Source organism: Peromyscus leucopus, chromosome 19, assembly GCF_004664715.2.
Source record: "Peromyscus leucopus breed LL Stock chromosome 19, UCI_PerLeu_2.1, whole genome shotgun sequence".
NCBI lineage: Eukaryota > Metazoa > Chordata > Mammalia > Rodentia > Cricetidae > Peromyscus > Peromyscus leucopus.
The window spans coordinates 52604009-52627598 of record NC_051079.1 but is presented as its reverse complement, the minus strand read 5'-3'; the positions used below and the strand labels follow the sequence as shown (position 1 = coordinate 52627598).

The window sequence follows — 23590 nt, the reverse complement described above, 5'->3', positions numbered from 1 at the left end:
GCAACATATACTTTCCATAAATGCAAAACAAAAAAAAAAAAAACAAAACCCAAAATAAAAAAACTTCTGCATTCCACCACACACCTGGATCCAAGAATTTTGGATGGGCCACCGTGGCACATTTCACTGCTTGTTGGCTCTCTATTCTGCCTTGCCATTAAACAAAAATGCTCAGACCAGGGGTTTTCGTACAGTGCTTGGGCTTAATAATCAATTCTGATGTCTGGAAGGAATGAACAATCTTTTCCAGGGGAAACTACCTGCCCTGCTTTGCCTCCGTTACCCTCCATCCCTTTGGGGTACCTGCAGTGGGATTAATAAAACTAACTTCACACAGAGCTTTAGTTCCTCCTTGGAATCAGGCCTGGCATTTGGATAGGATGTCCCCGAATTGGAGTAGGATCTGAGAAGATGATGTTTCTACACAGGCCATTTCAGCAGGATTTTTTTTTTTTTGACAAAAAGGAAGCGTGTGTGTGTGTGTGTGTGTGTGTGTGTGTGTGTGTGTGTGTCTAAGATGTCTTTAGTCAAGAACTGTGCAAGATCGGAGACACTGAAGACTCACTCCTGAGATTCTCATAGGTCCTCCTTCCTTGAGGTCAAACTCTATTAGTGCGATAACAAAAGAGGAGCTGTGGAGGAAATCTTAGCATCTCTTAGCCCAGCGGAGCGCTAGAAGCGGGGTGGGGAGACTCGGAGACAGTTCTAAGAGGTTGAGTCTCACCCTACATGAGCCATGAGGTCCCAGGCCTTGGGGGGATGTTGTGATAACAAGATAGAACAGTCCCGTCCTAAGTAAAGAGAAACAGGACGGTCACTTAGATAAGTCAGGTCCAAACTTCACCTTGGTCCACATTGCCAACAGCCAGGTGCAGAGGTTGCGAACGTTAATGCTCACACGGTCCGGCGGATAATGTGTGAAGTGGGCCAGTTAGGACAGTAAGGGTGAGGGGAACGTAGCAAACCAGAGCCTTCCTGGCTCACTGAAAGGGGGCCGGCATTATTCAGAGCCAGTGGACTGGTGCCAAGGCTTCTAATTTTTAAAGGGAGAAGGGAGAAATGGGAAATTTAGGTGCAAATGTCTTCATTTGAAAAGTCTGGGCAAGACCAAGTAAAAATCATGGGCTTTGACCTACTCGTCCTTCTTTTAAGCAACTTTTAAGTCTCCATATAAACTGGGTGCTCTCCCTGCAGGTGGCTTCTCAGATGCCCATTGGAATTCCTGAGATGTCCCTGCCCTTCTCAGGTAGAGCTTCATACCTCAAGGAGAGCAGGCTTAACCAGGTCCCTAGCCAAACCCTGGAGGCAGTGGCTTCCTGGGAAACTATCATTTCTAAAGACTGAAATGGTTGCTGGTGCTGGAGCACTGGAAAGTGCAAAGAGAAACCGAGGCACGCAAGCGGCAGCTCAGCTTCTCGTTATTTTCCAGCAAACACTGGAGTGTTTGTTGATTAAGCACTCAAAGGCTCAGACCGGGTGGCATGCCTGCTGGTTGGTGTCCTTTGCTGACTGTCATTTTTTCTTCTCTTACTCTCTGTCCAGAGACCCCAGGGGATGGACAGGGTCGGGTGGTGGAGGTCTTTGGCAGCTTGGCCAGGCTTGATTGTTTATTCATGAGTGGATGAACCTGGGCGAAGGTAAGATAGACTCCTTAAAACGGAAATCCAGACTGTCCCACCCGTTACCGCCGTCAGTGTCTTCCTCCACCTCCTGCCGTCCAATGCACTGAAACAGCTTGACTGAGCAGCTAGGTAGGGGAGCAGGGACCGGCCCCCAGACTTCTGATAGTGATGGGTAGCAATGAAAGAATGAGACTATGGGTAGGAAGGGACAAAAGCTAGAAGCGTGGCCCTTCAGTGAGTGGGTAATCTGGAAGGACTCGGGGATGAAGTGGCATCTGAGCCGTGACAGGGGCTGGGTTTGGGTATGTGGGAAGTCCATTCCTTAGAGAGCTTGCAGAGTTAGCATAAAGCAGGAAGAAACCATGGCAAGGCCTGCGTGGGGACGGCGTCACGAGACGGAGAAGGGCTTCCGGTTTTCCCTGGCGGATGCCGGCAAGCCTCTGCGGGGGCTGATGGACGGCCGCGCTGGGCTGGACCGGGAACTGTGTGCGAACTGGGCTGGGGGCAGGAGAGAGGAAGTGAGACATCGTCAGTCGGTGGCTGCCGCACTTGGGTGGGATGCGCAGAAGCCTGAGAGACCGAAGTGCGGTGGGGACAGGAGCGCGGGTGTGCTCCTGCTGGTCACGCAAGTCCCCGCTGCTGACCCAGTGCCTTCTCCCCTTCTGGTTGGGCCTTCTTTCATCAGGTGTTTACACTCAGCATCCTGCCCGAGCCTTTCCCGGGAAGGTCACCGGGCCATCCTGTGGCCACTTCCTGTGGTCACCTTAGCTCTCACCTCCCTGGCGGGCCAAGAGAACTCAGATTCCCCTCTTTGCCAGTGATGAATGCCTGTGCACTCCTCAGCCCCCAGACCCACCCATTATTTTCTGGTTTCCCCGCCACCACTCTGGCCACCCCTCCTCTCTGGTCTTGTGTCCTTTAGAGTCCTTGGGCCCCTCCTTCTGCCCTGTAGCAGTTTTAAATGCTATCTACGCAGTTGTATGTGGTTATTATATCTGCCTGACATCCCAGGAGTTGAGAGACTGAAGCAGGAGGCTTGTGAGTTTGAGCAAGCTATGTAGCAAGACTCCCCAAAAACATTAAAAATGAAAATTTGTTTTTGTTTTTTTAATTTTTTCTGGAGCTGAGGACCGGACCCAGGGCTGTGTGCTTGCTAGGCAAGCGCTCTACCACTGAACTAAATCCCCCAACCCCAAAAATGAAAATTTAAGAACCATAAATACCATTTACGTGTTTGTGACATGAATGTCCTGTGAGACCTGGCCTTCCCCAACTCAAACTTCTGGATCCTCTTTCTACTTGGGCTCTCCCAGTGGATGGCTGACATGACTCATGTTTTATCTACTTCTACTTAGTGCCTTTGCCTTGGGTGTTCCTCAGCCCCCTGGGCTCTTCTCCAGGGGTCCCACGGCGGGCTCTTTCACTGCTTTGAGGTCTTCATCCTGTTTTGTCATACTGTCTAAAACCAGGCCACTTACACTACCTGTGGGCCTTCCCTGCCTTGACTTCATTAATAACATCACATACATCGTGTGCATTCACAGGCTTGTTCGCCTCCACTCAGATACAGGCTTCATGACACAAAGTGTCATCTTGCTTTGCTCCATTGCCAGCATCCCTGGTGCCCACAATCATGGGAGGGGCTAGGACCTTCCCATGTCCGTTGAGTGAATGAGGAAGGCATGGATAAGGAACCATACTTTGTGTTCTTCCTCTCTGGGGAGCGAAGATGCATGGAAGGCCATCGATGGAGCCTGCTGGTGTGGATGCCCGGAGGACACAAGGACAAGACTCCTAAGGACAGGTCAAGGAGGAGCAGTTTGAAAATGGTGTGAAGTCAGGGACATGTTGAGTTTGGGTGACTTGGGGACATCCTTTGAGAGTATCTACTTGGGTTTCGGAAATGGAGGGCAGAAGAGGTGTTGGGGCTAGAGGAGATGTGAGTGTGCACACGGAGGTGTAAAGGAAGAGAAGGGAGGGGGAGGAGGAGCCGTGGGGAGATAGCAATCCCACCAAGACCAACTTTGGGGGGCACATGTTCATTTAGAGATGTTTGTAGGGACCTTTTGAGAGTGAGGGATTAAACAAGAGGGTCACGGGGACGTAAGGACTGGCAGCTTCAAGGTTCAACTTGTAGAATCGAGTGTCTGGGCTGTGAGATGGCCCAGCTGGTGAAGGCATTTGCTGTCCGACCTGCTGGTCAGAACCCACACAGTACAAGGACAGAAACACCACCTACGAGTTGTCCTCTGACCTCCATGTGCCCAAGGTGGCAAGCCCCCTCCCACCTCTGAAAAGAAATACTTAAAACAAAGAAACGAACAGGGTGTCTGGCCCAAGGTCACAGGGATCCGGGGGTTCCTGGACCCCCACTCGAGTGTGACCATTGCTCTCTTCCTGTTGCCAGCTCCAGCTATTTCTCAACGACGACGACGAGGCTCTCCACCTCCAAAGCTAATATTTGTCTCCTCTTGATCTAGCATGGAGTGTGTTACTTTTTAACTGGAGCCCGGGGTTCAAAGGCCTGGCTGTTCAAACACTCAATCTATGGAGATGTCATGTACACCCTCCTTTCCCAACCTCACTGATGAACCAGCAAGGAATGTCTAAGTAAAGAGAGTTTGTAGAAAGGGGAAGAGGGCCAGCGAGTGACTGCAGCCCCGCAGGGGGGTCTGGAGGAGGAAGAGCCCAGGGCAGAGGCCTTCGACCTGAGAGGAGAGCTCAGTGGCAGCTGTATCCCCAGCTCAGGCTTTCTGAAGTGCTTATTAAATACAAGTCAGTAGCGAAAATGAGTTATCAAGCAGAGATGCTTCTCTAAAGACACCGCCAGGGTGCCCCCACCAAGCGATCCCCCGAGTGGAAATTTCCCCTTCCCCTCTCTAGTCCCCTTGACTCATTGCTCTGTCGCACAAAGGGGTGTTTACATGATCCCTGGGAAGCCCTGGCTTCACGCTGGAGGCCAGGGTGATGGAAGGGAGGACTACTCTGGGACGTCTTTTCACGTTGTGTAGATATTTCATATTTACAATGGATTTGGTGGCTGAAATAGACCCAAACCCTTTTCTACTTCGTTTCCTGGTAACTAAAAGGTGTAACTGATTTTTTTTTTTTAAATTATGTTTAAGTATCATCTTTAGTAGTTGTTAAAATCAAACTCCTTCTGTGTCTAGTTAATCGGTCACTTCCATCTTAGCATACATGAGTTAATTGGCTCTTTCCATGGGACGTTTGGTAGAGGAGCTGGAAGCCGGGTAGTAGAGTTGGTAGTTGAGTTACTCGGATTTCCAGTTCCACTCGGCAAGTTTATTTCCTTATATGTAAGTCGGTGCTCACATTACCATTGGGCTGATATGGAGATCTATGAGATGCAACAGGATCTCTTAAGGGAGTAAAATAAAGACTCCAGAGGCTCCGCAAATGGCTGCAAAGGCCACTGTTGGCAGGAGAAACTGTCTCTGCAAGGCTGTCTCCAGACTCCTCTGCAAAGATATGCCTCAGTCTTGCCTCTGGCCGGGGGATCTGGGCAGAGGTTTGCTCTCACCCTGCAGTCTTCCCCAGACTTGGTCACCCCGACTTTGCTCGCAGGCTGTACCAGAGGACTGTGAGACTATGGAGGGAGAGTGCCCGAGTTCCTGAATGACTGTGGAATGGAGCGCCTGCTCAAACCTGCAAAGGATTGTGGGAAACAAGCCTTTGCCAAGCCACTTGGACTTGGGGATTGCTTGCTACAGCGTTCATCTGCCCCAGTGAACTCATCTCTTCTTACCCGAGCATCTTCCAGGGAGGGTAAAAAGTGAATTATGATCCAGAAATCTGGAGAACAAGCCACACTACCCTCTATGAGGCCTGGGAGCTCCCACTGTAAGGTGAACTCAAGATTTTAACCTGAAGGCCAAGATCATTGTAAAGGTCCTAAACCTACAAGGTGACGACGTTCTGAAGGTGGTGACTGACCCACTCCATGTGAATTGAGGCTACTATTTGTATATTAAATTGACTGTTAACCTATACTACTATGTGGACTTCTAATCCAAACAATTTTATTTTGAAAACAGGTTCTTATGGAGCCTACACTTGTGTTGAATTTGACATGTAGTTGAGAATGACCTTGAACTTTTGGTTCTCCCTGGGATTACGGGCATGCAATGTCATACTGTTTCACATAGTTATGGGGACCAAACCTTGGACCTTGTGCCTACCAGGCAAGCACTCTGCCAACTGAACCTCATCCTTAGTCCTGGCTTCCTAAGTTTTACTAGGTTAAGGAATCACAGGTATACTAACTAGGAAAAAAAACAAAAACAAAAAAACGATTGGAATAAATTACATGGTTCTGCATGAAATTCTAGATATGTGGATAATGCTACTATGTAATGGAAATTTCCGAAAGACTTGGAGATGTGGGGGTGGGAACTGGCTTGGAGGAGGCTTACATAGAGTGTTCTGGAATACTGTCCAAGTCAGGGCTGGAGAAATGGCTCAGCTGGAAGGTACTTGCCTTGCAGGGAGGAGGACATGGGTTCCATGCCCAGAAGCTATGAAAACAAACACAGAAGCAGGCTGGTCTCGGGATGGACGGCCAGCTGCTCCAGCCTGCTTGGTGAGTTCTAGGCCAGTCTTAAAAAAAAAAAGAAGAAAAAAAGAGGGTAGGCATCTTCTGACCTCCACACCCACCCATAATCACAGTGTGTGCATATAAACACACATAAAGAAATTGCCTAAATGTGTCTTTTATCTTGGATTTGGTGGAAAAGCCTGTTGGAGTGTCCCCAGTGTTCTAGGCAGCCACCCAGGTCCCCTCATACCACACAGGCTTCTCTTCCTGCCCTTGAGTGCTTAGCTTGGCGCAACTATTACTCTGTCACCAGACATCCCAGGTGACCTAATCTGTAAGGTGAGCCCTTTCTTCAGAGAGAACAAAGAGTTTCTACCAGCCTCAGAGCCTAGAGCCTACGGAATGGCCTAGAACATTCCACCAACTCCTGCACCACACTGCCCGTCGACAGCTCCAACAGGAGGCCGCACTGTCTGTGGCCCATCTCCAAGGGCTGAGGCCAGCGCACCTGAGGCGGCTGGCGGTGGGTCCGTGGTCTCCAGCAGGGTCTGGGCATTCTCCACCCACCTTATGCCCAGAGCACTCTTCCTGCTCTGGGATTTGCAGCCAGTGGGAAGGCAGCCTGAGCCAGCTTGGGTTTTGAGGGAGAAAAGGAGGGCGGTCCATCAGCAGCACCGGGCACAAGCTGGAGAAAGGGTGGCATCTGGGCAGCCATTACAGAGGTGCTACGACTGAAGGTGTCGTCGGCTTGAAGCAGCGACCCCTCTCCCCAGCGCTGGGCCCAAGCAGATGGCAGCAGGAAATCAGTCGTCTCCATCTCCCCAGGCCCTTAGTGTGCAACTGGCTCTGGAAGCTACCCGTGGAATCAGCACCAGGTCTCAACTCAGGCGTGACCTTCTCCTACTGAGGTCGGAACACAACCCACCGCCTCCACCCTCTGGAAGGCGAGTACCAGAGGGAGGGACGAGAGGTGGCTCCTCGGTCAAGCCTGGGAACACCTGTGCTCACCGCTAATGTCAGGGGTCATCGAAGTCTGGAAACGTCAGCATCACTTGGATCTGGCGGCAGGTTAAGGGTGAATCAGCCTAGCCACTACACAGTAGATGCAATTCTTTCTCAGCATTTACAGTGGTTTTTCCCACCTGTACTTGTGTCTCCTCCCAAGCCTGGGTGAGGTGACAGGAGTTCTGGGTGCCGGTGACAACGTCGTCGCAGCAAGCTTATGAAACTACAGTAAGCTAGCTGACGACTCCGAGTCCTGCTTGGATGTCACAGGCTGGCAGTCTCGGAGGGGCGGGGGTGAGGACACTGAGAGGGCAGTACCATGAGAAAGGACAAGGCTTCCTCCACCCGAGTAACAGAGAGACTGAATTTTAATGGGAAACTGACACAGGTCTGGATACCCAGAACACCTTTCTGAGAACCACCATGGCTTGGTTGCTAATGTCATCCACTCTTCCGAAGCCCAGGGCCTCCTGGGAAGCAGGCGTGACGTCAGTTGCCTTTGCAGAGATGGAGGAATAGGATCACGAGTGTTGTATAAAGTTGGCAATTCTTACGCTTAATAAAAGACAAAACCTAGCACATGGATGAGGGCAAATGAACCTCTTATGTTTACCTCATGTGTTCAGGGCAGAGTTCATCCCTAAGGTGGGGTTCTTACCGGAGAGTAAGGAGATGCTCACACCTTAAATCTGCAGTCATTCACAGTTTTTGACATAATTAAAATGGTAGATTCTTGAAGAAGCATTAAATCAGACAACCCATAATACTTATGTAGGAAATGTTCCAGCTTTCATAATTCTTTATTAAATATTTGACAAGTTGCATCACCGTTTTACAACAACTTCACTTTGTCACATTTTTTTTTTCCCATTTGCTGTCAGGAAAACAAGCTACAGTATCTCTTTAGATCTCTCAAGAAGAAAGAAAAGGATTTGACTGTGAAACTTGGCGTGTGTACCAGATTCAAGCTAGGTTCGAGCTTCCCTGACTGGGAAAGCGAGTATCAGCCGTTAAGCCGTCTTAGAAAAACGTCAAGGTAGTTTGGTTTTGACCATTGTATCAAATAGCACTCAGCTTTGTTAGGGGTAGGGTTAGAATAAAAAGTTAAGAAACATTGAGAACTCATTTGGAATGCTTGAAACTCTTTTTACCTTCAAAGCCACTTTTTAAAAAATGTTTTCATTTGATAACAGATCCCGAATTAAGAAATGACAGCAAGCTAATACCTTTCTAGGGTTCTCAGGCGCTGAGAGTCAGAATTCTCAGGACATGACTTTGAGAAAAACCGTAGACGGGACTAAGTTCTCATTCCCTTTTGAATCCAGATTACTCCTAAGGTGTAAAAATGCTATACAAATATATACAAATATATTTGGACAGCATACATACATATATATGTATATATGTTACATCTGGGGTAGCCAAAGGAAGAACACGGTCACAGAGTCAACACGAAGAACACTGTGACAAGGTACGCAAAAATCAGTCTGAGTATGAGGTGTAGACTGGCTTACACAAGAACAGACATCTGTCAACACAGGCCATGGTCACAGCAAAGGCTGTCAATACCCCGAGACACAGTAGAGGGAACGCAGGCGATCAGAGGTCACGCTCCAACAGATGCCCTTAGATTTCTACTGCCGCTCCTTACAAATACAAAACCAGTGAAGAGACATGTTGCTTCAGTCACGTACTTGGAGCGTTAACATCTCAAATAAAAGACAGATGCCGAATGAGAAGTTTTCTCGGAAAATTTCCTACCAAACAGAAAGCTACCCCTTTTCCTAGAGAACCCTAGACAGGCTCATGTCCTAACGCTACAGCTTGTTCTCTGACACACTGAAAACACTCTGGGATGGAGTGCATACACAGATGTATATACACTGTTCATTAAGGCTTATAGAAATTAAAAAAGTGGTCCAATGTATATCACATTTCTACCCAGTTTTAAAATCTAAGGTACAAAGTGGAGGTTTTTTTTTTTAAACATATCCTAGTCCTGAAATTGGCAGTTTTGACATGACTTAGGATATACCCCAATGCATGAATGAAACAGAGGTAGCATGTGGTCTTCTGGGAGCCAGACAGGGAGAAAGGCAGGCAGTGACCCTGCACTGTAGCACCCCTACTGGCCAGGAAGTGAATGACAACAGATAGCATCTCCCTTTTGTTACTGAGATGAGTAGAGAGCCGCAGACAGGAAAATAGATAATCCAGGGGGGATGAGCCGGGCAGCTGATGAACCCAGGCTTTCTTTGTAGACTTCCAAATTTCAGAGGTGAGATGCGAGACTCTCAGGAAAATAGAGAACACATTAGAAGCTGCTGTATTCGAGCCTGGCTCTCAGAACAAACTGGAATCTGGTGAGACCAAGAGCAACAGGTCATCTGAGATGCACAAGTGATTACATTATTTTGCAACCTACTTCCATGAGTCTGCCGCTGAGCCTTTATGGGGGAAAAGATGCATGTCAAGTCGCTTTATATCATTTTAGCCCTGAATGTCAGGATTCTCTGCTGTCTCCTGCTTAAGGTCCTCAGAAACAGAATTCTTTATCTTATTCACACTCTCCCCACCCCCTGCAATGGGGATCAAATCTACAGCTAAGTACATGCTAGGCAAACACTCTGCCACTAAGCTCCATCGGCCCTGGAAACAAGAATAAAGTACACATCTCTGGTTCTTGTGATCTGCCAGAGGACCGGCCACAGAAAAGTAGAGACTGGTATTACAGACAGACAAGGATAGCACACTGAAGACACCGAGGATAGACCAACGCCTACCACCTGTTCTGGAGTCAGCAGGCAAATCCAGGCTTTACCACAGACTAAAAGGAACTGGGAGAGAAACACAAGACAGCCACCTGATGCTCAAAGTCCTTCCACAGGGAAGCAGAATCCTGGAACCCCCTCTGCAGCCTCAAGGTGAATGATCCACAACTATTGGCTGCAGCATTGGGGCCCAAAGAAGGACCCGCCTCCTGTCCCCCAGGGACGGCACACTCTCCATTGCCATTTACAATTATTGTACAAAGATGACCAGGCCTGGGCATCGAGATCTGGGGACAAGACACCAGGCATTTCAGGTAACAAGTGACACTTCACAAACCGGATGAACAGGGAACCATATTTTTACTTTCTAATAGGCCAATGCTCCAGTTCAGTAACAACTGTTAAAATCTGAACTACAGACCAATGAACTGGTGTTACAATGGCTGGCCTTTCAAGTACTCTCAGGAGTGTATTTCAATAGGCCTTTCCTGCTCTTGGCTTAGCAAGGATCAGAATTAAGTCTTTTTTTTTCCCCCTTCATATTTTTAATTAAAAAAAATCATGTCTGGGTCAGGTCAAAGGGCAACTTGCAGACATCAGTTCTCTCCTTCCATCAGGTGGGTCCCAGGGATTGAACTCAGGTTCCTGTCAGGCTTGGGGACAAGCACCCCGACTCACTGAGCCATCTTGCTAGCCCTTTTTGCATTTTTTAAGGACTTGACTACTTTGTACTTAGTGAATAACGTGGTTCCATCTAGAGCCTACAGAATTACAGAACCCCAGTTATTAGAACAGATTTTGGTTTCTTCTTCAATCAAAATACACTGCTCAGCTCAGGCTTTGGCACACTTTATAACGGAGAGATGGTTCTGGACATGGCAGGTTATAAAAAAAAGACATCCCCACCCCAGCCCCCAATATCTGTTAACTACGGGAGAAAAAAAAAATCTCACCAGAAGGCAAGGATAGAATAGAGTATTAACTGTTTTTGTAATTACTCAATAGCATATGGAAAGAAGCCAAAGCCCGGCCTGGTGGGATTCGACCCTCTGGGGCTTCACCCACCAAGGATGCCCATGGCTCCTTCATGGCACCCACAGCTGCGTAAACACGAGCCATTTCTTATACCAAAGGTCCTTCCTTACATAGCAGAGACCACAGTCTTTTTGTTATTTCACAATTGGCAAGAGATCAAAACACCCCATGTCCCCTAACTTCCAGGATGGGGGGGGGGTGTCCAGGACAACACAAGTCACAGGGACAGCAGGGGTGCTCAACTCCCACACTGCCTCAGGCATCTTCTCAGAACACAACGGAATTCTGCAACAGAGACTTACAAACTGCAGACACCCACATGCGTCCACCCTTGCCAACCAGGCAGCTCGAGCTCGGTGGATCCCACTGGGTCTTCTAACTCACTTTTAAACTAGCACACAATAGACGTGACCTGGGGGGGGGAGGCAGTACACAGTATCGAAGCATGCAAAATAGGTCATGATGCCACACAACTTGGCTAAGTGTAGAGTAAGTAAATCCTTGTGGTCGAGTAGAAATTACAAATGGCTGGAGAAGATCCGTGTGGAGGCTGAGCATCACCACTGGGTTCGCGGAGCAGCCTAATTCCCACAATTGATAAGATACTGCACCAGACGGACGTGTGCAGGGAGAAAGAAACAATCACATGGGTAATGAGGGAAAAAAAAAAACCAAACAAACCAACAACCAGATAAGACCTGCATAAAGTGCCTTTGGGATTGCCGGAGTTACAGCAAGAATCGGTTATTAGCTACTGTTTAGCCAAAGGAGACAGGAGACCACGGACTCTGGCTTCCTCAGCTTTGAATCAAGCAATGGCACTGGAAACGTCTCTAGAAACACCAAAGCGGAAAAACAGCGTCAGGAGAGGCTGTGCGGCCACGGGAAAGATGAAGGGCCTCCGATGCGAAATGACAGTCCAACCCTGTCTTCAATGTGTGATGGCACACGGCGACATTTCTAAGGGACAGCGGTGTCATCCCTTTCAAGTTAACACAAAGATATCATGCTATGTTACAATTCTTCCAGTCTGTACCTGGTATCTAAATTTGTACAAAAAAAAAAAAAGGGTGATATCCAGTTTATTTTCATTCTGAGCGTGGAAAAAAATTGTTATGCTTAAGGTCCTATTTGAAATTCTTTCCAAGCATTGGTCTGTGTAGAAGGCTTCTGGCGAAAATTAGTTTTCCAATGCTAACAAAGTAGAGAGTGACAGTGTCAAAGTACTTCAAAAATAAAAATGTCACTGACATTAAGCTTGATATGAAATTCAAATACAAAAAAGAAATATGCTCACTTTTCCAAGTACATGAGACATCTTTAATTGTAATGAAATAAAATCTGAAAATCAGTCTAAATCATTTTAAAAAGTAAACATGAGTTGTAATACTATACCTGGAGCGTGATTAATTCCATTCATTGTCCTTAGAAAGTATGCAAAATATTTATTAAGGGCTTTGCCTGCAGAGGCACAACATAAATAGAACCAAGTCCTCCTGAAATGTAATCAGTGTCCACGTCAACCAGTTGAGAAATCGGCGGTGACAGGGGGGGTTACTTGAGCTGGGGCTGCGTGCCCTGGCGGAACTTGGGCACGGGCCTGGACAAGCTGGGCTCCAGAGCCAGGCCAGGCAACTGCTTCTGCCACCGGCTCTGCAAAAGTCTGCTAGGCAAATGCAAAAAGTGCACGCAGAACTTGCTGGAAAAGGGCAGCGCCCCCGGTGCCGGAGGCCTTAATCCACCCCTTCAAAGCCTTGAGCGTTCTCCACAGCCATGAGAAGTTTCTCCCGCAAGTCTTCAAAGGTTTCGTATGGAGGTAAATCAAGGCGATTAAAGCTGCCAAAGGAATGGAGAGTGGTGGTGAGTGGCCGCCATTCCTCCTGGCACTTTCGTGATTTGGCTAATGGGCACTGGCTGTGTGAGCAAGGGAATTATTAAAAAGAAAAAGCCACACTTCCATTACCCAAAGCCAAGTTCTAGTTAGGAAAGTGTCTATGCCAAACAGGTTATACAATCAACGGGGAAAAGAAAACAGTCTTTCAACTGTCCCTGACCCCTCTGCTGCTGGGAGGGAGACACAAAGATAAGACAGGTACCAACATCCACAGAGAGACTAAACATGGGGGCTGGCGAGATGGCTCAGCAAGTACAGGTGCTTGCAGGCAAGCCGGGCGACTTGAGTTCAATGCCCATATGCCACATATAAAGGCGGAAGGAGAGAGCTGAGTGTCGAGTTGTCTTCTGACCACACTGGTAGCTGGGTATGCCCCACCCTACACACACACACACACACACACACACACACACACACACACACACACACACACAGTAATAAAAAGAACCTTTTTTAAAAGAAAAGAAATCCCACAGAGCACAAGGCATGCACACTTCAGGAATGAAGGATGGACAGACTGCTTCTCACACTATCACTGGTCCATCGTGCCTGAGCCACGTGCTCGTCTGTAGGCGTGAAGCGGGTTAAGGTTATGTGTTCTACACATGCACATTCTTAAGCAAGGAGGTGAAGCCTGGGGACCATGGGCCCCATTCCTAGGAATGTTGCAGGCTCTAGAGCAGAGTCCAGGCTGCCTGAGCTCCAGAACACTGAGCCAAACTGCTATCCAGTTTGACCACCGGTGAGATTCAGAGAGTGAGCTGCATTCCTTACAAAAGCCCTGCCAGCTCAGAAGGCTTCAGCCGGGGTGGGGCAGGTATGGCTCACCCTTCGGAAGGAGGTCTTTGGATATAGATGGATGGCCTCGGCAAGAAATCAAGCCCACTTGTTTACAGGCCAAGTTCGAACCCTGTCCCTACCATCTGTGGGACACTGGCCAAGTCATCTCACCTCTCTGAATCTGTCTGCTCAAATGTAAAAAGGACAAAACTGTTCACAAGGAACAGGGGGGCGGGTCAGATCAGAATATACACAGAAAGGGTTGGGAGCATGTGCTCAAAAGATGGCGTCTAATGCCAACTCGCCCAACGTTTACTGAGTATTTGCTCTGCTCTACCCCGTTCAAGAGCATTTAAAAAGGGCTGTTAGCCCTGTCAGGAAGCTGTTTGAACTCTGCAGACATCTTCCTTAGGATAAAGGCTGAGAACTGTGGACAGTGCCTGCTCTGGATGGCCGATTTCAGCCTGAAATCAGCGTGCATGTCAGCAAGGACCACACAGGCAGTGGCCACGCCGTTCCATGCAGAGGGAAGGGCACCCGCGGCAGTCAGCTCCTCCACGCCAGTTTGTACAAAGGCTCTTAGGGGTGGTCTGGGTGAGAACTTGGGGTGCTCACGTCAGCTCGGCACGGTCAGCACAGGCTTTGGACCCTCGCTGTGCTGAGAAAGGCAGGACCACGTTTCCCGACTTCCTCGGAAGCAACAGGGAAGGAAGAGCCTGTGTGGAAACCTGGGACCCCAGCTGAGTTTGGACTAAAGGGAGCTTGCTGAATGCTGCTGTAAAACCCACTGGGCCCTGTCTGTCTCTGGGCTGGGGGTCATGTGACTCTTCTAAGCCAATTCCTGAGGCTTCTTTCCCCCTCTCCAGCCAGAGAAGACCTTCAAAGGTGTCATCCCCTCCATGGGTCGCTTACAGACTGTGTGAATAGGCCTTTTAAATTGATGCTGCTATGGGGAATTTTGTCCGTAATTATTTGAAACGTTATTTATTGTGCGCGCGTGTGTGTGTGTGTGTGTGTGTGTGTGTGTGTGTACCACAGCACACATGTGGAGGACAGAAGACAATCTGCAGGAGCTGGTTCTCTCCACCACATGGGTCCCAGCGATCCAGCTGAGGTCGTCAGGCTTAGGTTCACTGATTTTGATGTGTCCGAGTGTTCTGCCTACATGCATGTGCGCCACATGCGGACCTAGTGCCTACGAAGATCAAATCTCCTGAAACTGGAGTTCCAGATGGTTGTGAGCCACCACGTAGGGGACTGGGAATCAAACTCAAGTCCTCTGCAAAGAGCAACAGGTGCCCTTCACCGCTGAGCCATTTCTTCAGGCCCCAGGGGGGGGGGATGTTGTTACTTACCATGTGTGAGCTCTGGGCAGTTTCTCAGGACTACCCCATTGCTCTATTGTAAACAGCTGAGGACCATTGGAACCTGGGCAAAAAAGAGAACAGACACATCAGCCGGGCTTGAAGCAGGAGAACAAAGCCGTGGTGGGACTTAGTTAAAGGGGAGGGAGGAATATGGGGAGAGGGTCTGCCCAGGTGAGTCCTGTGGGAAATCGCCAGGTCTGCACTGCTCAGGGGTTGGCCTCGCTCGCTAGCTCCCCTGCAGTGCAGAAGTGGACCAGGCTCAGCCCAGGTGCAGGTGCCACGGCCTCTCCACTTCAGGGGAAAGTAACACACCGTGAGCTTTGATGCCCAGAGCAGAAAGAGTCCTGGTGTCTGCAGGAAGGGGGGCCCTTCCATGGACCAGTTTCAACCATATGGATGATTCTGACAATCTGGTTTTAAAAGCTGAATGGAAAACCTGAACTATGGAGGAAAAAAAAAAATGGAGCAAGTTTCAGGCTCTCCATACAAACACCGCCTCAATCCGTGCCTCTGTTCTGCATCTCCACGGGTCTCGACGGAACTAATACAGTTAAACTGGTCTGGAAAAAGGGTCCAAGGTGGCAGGCAGGATGCTGCCTGCTTGGATCCTCACAGGAGGACAGAGGAGTCTGGGGCTTGCCACACTCACCATAAAGTTCGGCAAATCCATTCATGGGTACTCGGGAGGTGCCTGTGACAAACTGTAGGAGCCGGATCCGCTTCTCAGCGTCCATCAGGAGCACAGCCTGCCGGAGGAGGCAGAAGGTCATGACGTCACCACGCAGCCAACTAACTTCTCATTTACGCTGCCCTAGAGGCACCTGCACTGTTGACTCTGAAAACTGGCACTGCCTCCCCCTTTTCAGATGGCTGTTACAATCCCAGCCTCTCTAATCTTATCCGGAGCATCACTGGGTCGATGTGGCCACAGAGAGTTCCCTAAGGATACTTTACAAACAGAAGGAAACCCAGGAAGAGATGGGCTTCGGAACCAATCTCTGAGGCTCCTCGCTTCCTCCCAGATCCCAACTGCTGCAGGAACGGAACCGGCGTTCCTGGCCATAAGATTTGATCTTCTATAAAACAATTCAAAATCAAAGCTAAGTTCTGGTCTTTGACAATTCTAGTTCCTTCTCTCTGTACTTTTACTGGTACTTGAAACATTAAAAACAGACATTCAGAAGTTAAAAAACATTAGTTGATTGCTTCTCATTTTTTTTTTTAAAGTCAGCATCTGCCAGTTTTAGAGGCATACACCTTTATTTTGAGCATTTTGGAGGCAGAGGCAGGTGAATCTGTTTTGAGGCTAGCCAGTGAGACCCTGTTTTAAAAAAAAGATTGTCTGATAAGCAGTTCAGGCTGTCCCAGAACTTGCTGCATGTCCCAGGTCAGCCTCAAGCTGTCTCAGCCTTCCAAGTGCTGGGCTTATGGGTGAGACCTGGGAGCTGAGGTGTATGCTACCATGCAGGGCTGTTTTTCTTTTTTCTTTTTTGTATATAAATAATCTTTTAATATTTTTTTATGTTTAGTCTTTGACAAACCATTCCTGAGCCTAGCAGAACACAAATATTGGCCCTTAAGACAGTAAATCAAATTTAATTTGCATCTTGGGTTGCAAGATATAAAAATCAAAATGTTATTGGAATAAAAAAAATGCTGAGGCTGGGTGGTGGTAGTGCACGCCTTTAATCCCAGCACTCAGGAGGCAGAGGCAGGCCGATTGATCTCTGTGAGTTTGCGGCCAGCCTGGTCTACAGAGCAATTTTCAGGACAGTCAGGACTACACAGAGAAATTCTGTTTTGAAAAACCAACACCCCCACCCCCAAAAAACAGAAACCAAACAAAAAAAGTTGAGAAAATGAGTTTCACACATGCATGAACCAGCCTGAAGGCATGCTTATTCCCAAAGATGCTCCTGCTCTGATTTCCCCCAAGAGGCCTGGCAGGGAGATTAGGACTTCTCTGGTTTGGAGGAAGAGCATGAAGCAGAGGTTGGGCCTAGAGAGCTGCGGTTACCTTCCAGAACCACTGGATGACAGGATGATTGGGGCAGTAGCCATTCTTGTAAATAGAATGCTGTCTCCAGTCATTCACGTCGACATCACCAAGGCCACACATCAGCAACTGGTAAGGAAAAGGGTCAGATGTAAACGAGGTGGGCTACGCAAGTTGAGAACTCTCTCTTCTCTGCTGGCGTTTGTCACTGGAAAGCCAGCAGTTCAGGAGAGCATGCAGATGCTCTCAATGCAGCTCAACAACGCAGATGCACAGGCTGAACTTCCCCTGATGCCCACAGCAGAGTTGGCAGAGGAGTGGGGGGGGGCGGTTTCTTAACTGACCTGCATACAAGACCGTGACATTTTATACTGGAGACCATGGGTCATCTTTCCAGCCTGCATGCTTTGGGCACAGTGCTGCAGAGTTCCTTGTACTGCATTAGCAGATGCACAGGACCCTGGCTGTTACTTGTTCAGATATCTGACTTAGTCCCCATGGCAGCAAGAACTCATCTCCCCCAGATGGGTCAATCCAGGTGACAACACACGACCTCATCTTTCCAGCACCCAGGCAGGAACTGGTGACCTGAATCAGTACTTAGCCTAAAGTCTGCTCTTCTCCATAGGAGTTTCCAATGAATATGATATTCTCACGGGAGAACCAAAATACAGCAGGAAGAAAACCATTCCCAAAGCCTGAAAGCTGATTCCTTGGCCTCCCCGGCACCAGCCTGGCTGAGTCATCTGGGGAGGTGGTTCACTTCTCACAGCCTCTTACAGTGCATGCAATACCGAGTTCCCATGACACTCATCTCGAAACTCCCACTTTAAACTCTCTGAGGCATGCTTTGTTGGACATGGGCTTGGAGAGAACAGCTGTGGACAGATGCGGCCTCCTTCCTTCTGTGCCTCGACACAACCCAAGGTGAGACATGTTTTCGGTCTTCAAGCAGCTCTCTCCCTCATCTACACCGAAGCTGAGAAGCACACTTTCTGCTACCACCTGGGGGCCTCCTGATGGTCCTTTTCCAACACAAGCCACTTCAAGTTCAAGGTCACGTCTCTTTTACAGACTCTGGAGAAGGTGTACGGCTATAGTGTGACCAGTTCCTTCAACCACATGCCAAGGTGGGGACTGGGAGGCAACCAAGGGACTGGGCTAGCCTGGCTGTGCCAGCAGACCACTGTCCTAGAGCGCTGTAGTGAACCAGGCTCACACACAGACATCGCGGACTTCTTTGCCTGAGCACTGAGGGTTATGTACCCAGCGCATCTCCCTAGAAATGCTCACAACTGCCCTGTCCCAGGCAACAAATCGCTTTGACTACTACTGCTAGCTTCCCCAGATGAGAAGACAGGCCTCGTAACAGAGCATTCAATATGTCATGTGAGAAAATAAAAAAAAAAAAAAAACGCCATTTGCAAAGTAAGGAAATAAAATATATTAATAACACAAACCTCCAGCTCATTTTCATCGAAAATTTTAATCAAATCGATTGGAAGAAGTTCTGTAAATCCCTGAAAGAAAAAGGTAAAAACATCTTAAACATCTTTTTTTTTTCCCCCTTCAAAAAAGAACAATTTCCAAGGGTTGAATAAGCTTGTGGTCAGCCAGAGGAGGCTCACTCTTTACTGCTGGCTCATGTGGCAGTGACAGTACCCAGTGACCACAATTCCAGTAACAGCAAGTCATGGACAGGAGCTCGAAAATGCGTACAGTCTAGAAGTTTCTAGCACTTACCCACTTTTTGAAACCCTGTGACACTAGGGTTACTGTAGGCAGGTGGATTGCAAAAGCAATTTATGACACACTTTTGTGAGTCAGTGTGTCCTAAAATGCACAGACCACAAATGTGGAAGAGACACATTTAAAAATAGCTGTAGCCATGGGTGGAGGAGAGGAGGAGGAAGCATAAGCTCGCACAGAGAACGGACGGAACAGCAGCCAGGCTCTGTCCTGGGCTGTCATTAATTAGGGGGTGACCCAGGCAGGAAGAGATTCTAGATGCTGTGGTTCCTGAGGGCTGGGCGGGGCTTGTTGTAGAATATCACTTTAAGATGTGTTAACATTTGTTTAGGCTGTGGAACATTTGTTTAATGATGCAAAGATGCGTTGCATTCTTTTATGTTGCATCTGTTTAACTCTGTGAAGTTCCTGCTTCACTGAAAACTTTGCAGGATACTCTAGGCCTGTAGGCTGAAGAAGGATGCCCCAACACTGCAGAGGAACTTTGGGTGCCTGTCCAGGTAGCCAAATGTCTCTGTTGTTAAAGAATATTACATCTTTCTGGGTCTTTGGGGGGGGGGCGGGTTTGGAGACAGGGTTTCTCTGTGTAGCTTTGTTCCTTTCCTGGAACTCACTCTGTAGCCCAGGCTGGCCTTGAACTCAGAGATCCACCTGGCTTTGCCTCTTGAGTGCTGGGATTAAAGGCATGCACCACCACTGCCCGGATTCTTTCTGGGTCTTTAATAAAGTTAAAGACTATATAATTAGAGTTTCAGTTTTCCTTAGTTATGATAGAAAGTAAGTTAGGTGTAAAACTTTGGATTCACTAAGATAGGAGAGATAATGCATTATTTTCTTTGAATATGATAAATGGTCAGAATATTGTAAATGTAATACCTACTTGATAATTGTTTTTGTTGTATGTAGTTTTACTATGTTAAAGTTAAAACCTTTATTTTTATTTAGACAAAAAGGAAGAAATGTTGTAGAATATTTTAAGATGTGTTACTTTTGTTTACGTTGCATTTGTTTAACTCTGTGAAGCTGTGTTTACTTTGTCTAAAACACTTAATGGTTTAATAAAGAATTGAACGGCCAATAGCTAGGCAGGAGAAAGGATAGGCGGGGCTGGCAGGCAGAGAGTATAAATAGAAGAAGAAATCTGGGAGGAAAAAAGGAGAAGCAGCCAGAGAAGGAGGAGGACTTCAGGGGCCAGTCGCTCAGTTACACAGCAAGCCACAGAGTAAGAAAGAAAGGTATACAAAAATAGAGAAAGGTAAAAGCCCAGAGGCAAAAGACAGACATGGACAGGATAACATAAAATTAGGTAAAGTTGGCTAGCAACAAGCCAAGCTAAGGCCAGGCACTCATAATGAAGAGTGAGCCTCCCTGTGTGATTTATTTGGGAGCTGGGTGGCAGGCCAGGAAAGAGCAAAAAACAACCAACAACAGGAGACTCTGTTGGAAGCTTAGTGTCACAAAGGGAAAGGCAGTGTGCCTGGGTTGGGTAAGGTCCGAACGAGAGGGCACTATTTTTGGAAGCACAGTAGCGGGCAGCTTGCTGGGTACCGCTGGAACTTCAAGGTAATGGTTCCAGACCAGGTATGAAAAAAGTTCTGTTTAAACATAACGGAAGCGCCAGTAAACGTGCTGCTGGCCATCCCGAGTTCCTGAGGACCCGAGGTCCATCCCTGGGACCCGCATGGTGGACAGAGACATCCAACTTCTTCAGAGTTGTCCTCTAACCCTCACACGTGTGCACACAGTACAGATCAATCCATTCGAAACAAAAAAACAAATATAGGTGGAAGCCAGGAGGCTGAGGCAAGATGGCCGTCAGTTGCAGGCCAGCATGAGCCATACGGACTTGCTCTCAAGCAAGCAAGCAAGCAACAATGCAGTCAAATCAGATTTAAAAACGGAGAGAGGCAAAGCAAGGGGACACTTAAACAAAAAAAGAGGTGGCAGATCATCATGGGACATTCCCATCTTGGGAAATGGCCAACAGGGTAAGCTGCCCGTGCGGCCCTCCACATGCTGTCCCCACCCTGACTCCATTAGCGGAGCTTACCTCCAAGAAGGCGTTCATTTGCTTCTGGACCCTGTTCACAAATCTCCACTGGATGACTAAGCTGTGAGAAAAAAAAAAGGGGGGGGGACACGCTTAGACACCTCTGGCACTCTACAGTCACTGCTCTGTTTATACTTGGGCCTGTAGTATGCACGAGCAGTTCTGGGTAAGGACAACAGCCACGTAAGCCATGTGATTTCTTCAAGGTCAAAGTGACAGGGACTGGGGAGATGGCTCAGTTGTTGAACTGCTTGTTGTGCAGACTGAAGAACCTGACATGGTCCCCAACACCCATGTTTAAAAAAAAAAAAAAAAGCCAGGCACGGTGGTGTGCCCCTGTATGCATCAATGAACTCGAGGTTCACTCAGAGACCCTCTTTAAGAAAAAAAAAGAAAAAAAAATGATGAACACTGATTGAGGACGATCTGACCACCCCCATGCATGCACACCTGCATCCACACAAATGAACACATAACACACACACACACACTCCACACACTCGCACACACACAGTAAATGTAATAAATGTGTGCATACGTACTCAATATATTCTCTTTTGTTTTCATTCGTTACCATTATTTCTGACCCATTGGGCTTCAGGTCCACTTGATAGGTCTGCAATTATAGAGGAGAAACACAGCGATCAAAGACATGAAGTTATTTGACATATTATTATCGAATAACATCTTACTATAAAAGGAAGAGAAGCCAAGTTTGTCCACAAACATTTTCCCAGCAATGGGCTCTGTGGACAGGAGGGTGTCTAGTGAATCCTTTTAACTGTTCCAAGATGCTAAGCATGGAAAGATGTTATCATTAAAGGCAAATTATTTTATGGCTGTTTGTGAGTTTAATTATTCTTCATCCATTAGCAACAATGAAGAGCAACATTTTCATGTGCTAGTCATTTATCAAGACATTAATGATGTTCAAGGAGAACATCCATTAAGCCCACAGAGATCCAAATGCCAAGCAACCATCGAGCCCAGAGATGTGAATTCCAGCATTCTGTTTGTTACTGGAAATCACGCTGCATAAAGAAGGATTCATGGAATTTCTCCCAAGAGGCAAAATACAGGGGCTTAAAAAACAAAACAAACAAAACTCCACTAATCAAACATCATCTTCAACAAAAATCAAGTAGAAAGGGAGGGAGGAAGGAAGGACAGACGGAAACACACACACACTTGCTTATTAAGAAGCCAGGCTGAGATTCTGTGTTTCTTTTCATAGGAAGCCACAGGAAAACTTTCCCACCATGTGGGTCCCGGGGGTCTCTATCTGTTTTCTCCTTTTGGTGACCGTTTCTCTTTAAGGAGTTCTATGAATGATGTATAAAATATATATATTCTAGGGTTGTACAGTTGGTGCTATATACACACCAGGATTGTCAGTTTATAAAGTAAAATCAAAAGACACTACACAACCACCCAAAGGGTAAAAATGTACATCTGAAAGATGACATTCACTGTAGCCATTAAAACAGCACAGGATATTTACTGACACGGGAAGGCATCTGTCGTGTATCTAATTCTACTTCCGGAAACAAACCCAAGCAAACTCGCGTCTGTGTGCCTGCACAGAGTAATTCAGGAAGACACATGACTTTTCTTGAGCTGGTGGAATCAACGTGCGTCATATTTTTGTGTGTTTTTACTATACTGGCTTTATTTTTACTAAGAATCAACTACACTGGTAGAACTGTTTTTGAAAGGAAGAGACTAGAGTATTCATGTTAAATAATGAGGCCATGGCCATTAAGGTGGAGGATGGGTGACCGTGCCAACTGGGTCCTTTTTGTCAGGTGGCCGAGAGAGCATGCCTGAGGAGGGCATTTTACTTCCCCCTCCCGGAGCCTCCAGATCCCAGCAGCAGTGTCTTAGTTAGTGGGCACCTTGGCACCTCCTGCTTCCCATTTCATGGAGCTATCAGTCTCCAGGGATGAAGATTAGAGCTCTCCAGGGTCCCGTTCCAACACGGGACCCACGATGCTGGTGCCACTGCTACTTCTTTGAACTGGGCACAAGCCTCAGCTGAAGGAGTGTGCCAGAGGGCACATCCAAGTTCCCAGGATGCTAAAGCTGTATTATGTGGATGTAATTCCCGGGCAGTCCCATACTTTCACTTTCCTATTGTTTGCATCCCTCCATCCTCCAACCTTCCTATCTTCAAACACCACCGCACTGTATGTCACAGGGCTGGCAGCCCACAGCAGCTCAGACACACAGGCAGCCGCGCACTGAGGAAGCAGGGTGGAAGGCTTTTCCAGATCACACACAGTCCCGCTAATAATAAGCCGAACGCCGATGTGGCTGGCTAGCGGTCTAGCCATGCTAGACCCACAGCAAAGGAAACAAGTTGAAGAACCACGGGAGCTGGCCGCGCACATACCTGCCCAAAGTTCTCTTCATCTATGCAGAACATGAGGTCAAGTTCCGTGGGGTCATTTTCTAAGATCCACTTCAAAGAGTTGTAGTACTCGCTGTCCTACAGGATTGACACAGAGAGGAGAGGAGAGCATTCATTTTCAAAACACAAACCTGTCTGGCTCTCTCACTGCTAAACTCACCCTCGCCTAATTCTATGCATACATGCCCAAGGGTGGCACTGTTCACAACAGTGTCAAGAGGTCTGCTCTACCCAAACCCCTTCTCCTTCCCTTTAAAGATTTACTCTGTGTCTGTGTGAGCATGCACACGTGTTCAGGTGCCCCTGGAAGCCAGGAGAGGGAGGGGGTCAGATCCTCTGGAGCTGGAGTTACAGGC

The 23590-nt window shown here is 47.8% G+C and overlaps 1 protein-coding gene across 10 annotated transcripts in view; it reads right to left on the bottom strand.

Moving 5' to 3' along the window:
* Positions 1 to 7949: 7949 nt before the first annotated feature.
* Positions 7950 to 23590, bottom strand: part of Nedd4l (NEDD4 like E3 ubiquitin protein ligase) — a 343048-nt gene continuing 327407 nt past the window's right edge. For all 10 annotated transcript variants that reach the window (XM_037197172.1, XM_028856605.2, XM_037197173.1 and 7 more), the window contains 8 exons: positions 23217 to 23312; positions 21367 to 21440; positions 20825 to 20885; positions 18486 to 18545; positions 17047 to 17154; positions 15679 to 15775; positions 15018 to 15090; positions 7950 to 12824 (listed from right to left, as the gene is read on the bottom strand). In XM_037197172.1, the coding sequence (XP_037053067.1) occupies positions 12722 to 12824; positions 15018 to 15090; positions 15679 to 15775; positions 17047 to 17154; positions 18486 to 18545; positions 20825 to 20885; positions 21367 to 21440; positions 23217 to 23312 (672 nt within the window). In that variant the 3' untranslated portion in view covers positions 7950 to 12721. The remainder of the gene's footprint in view (positions 12825 to 15017; positions 15091 to 15678; positions 15776 to 17046; positions 17155 to 18485; positions 18546 to 20824; positions 20886 to 21366; positions 21441 to 23216; positions 23313 to 23590) is intronic.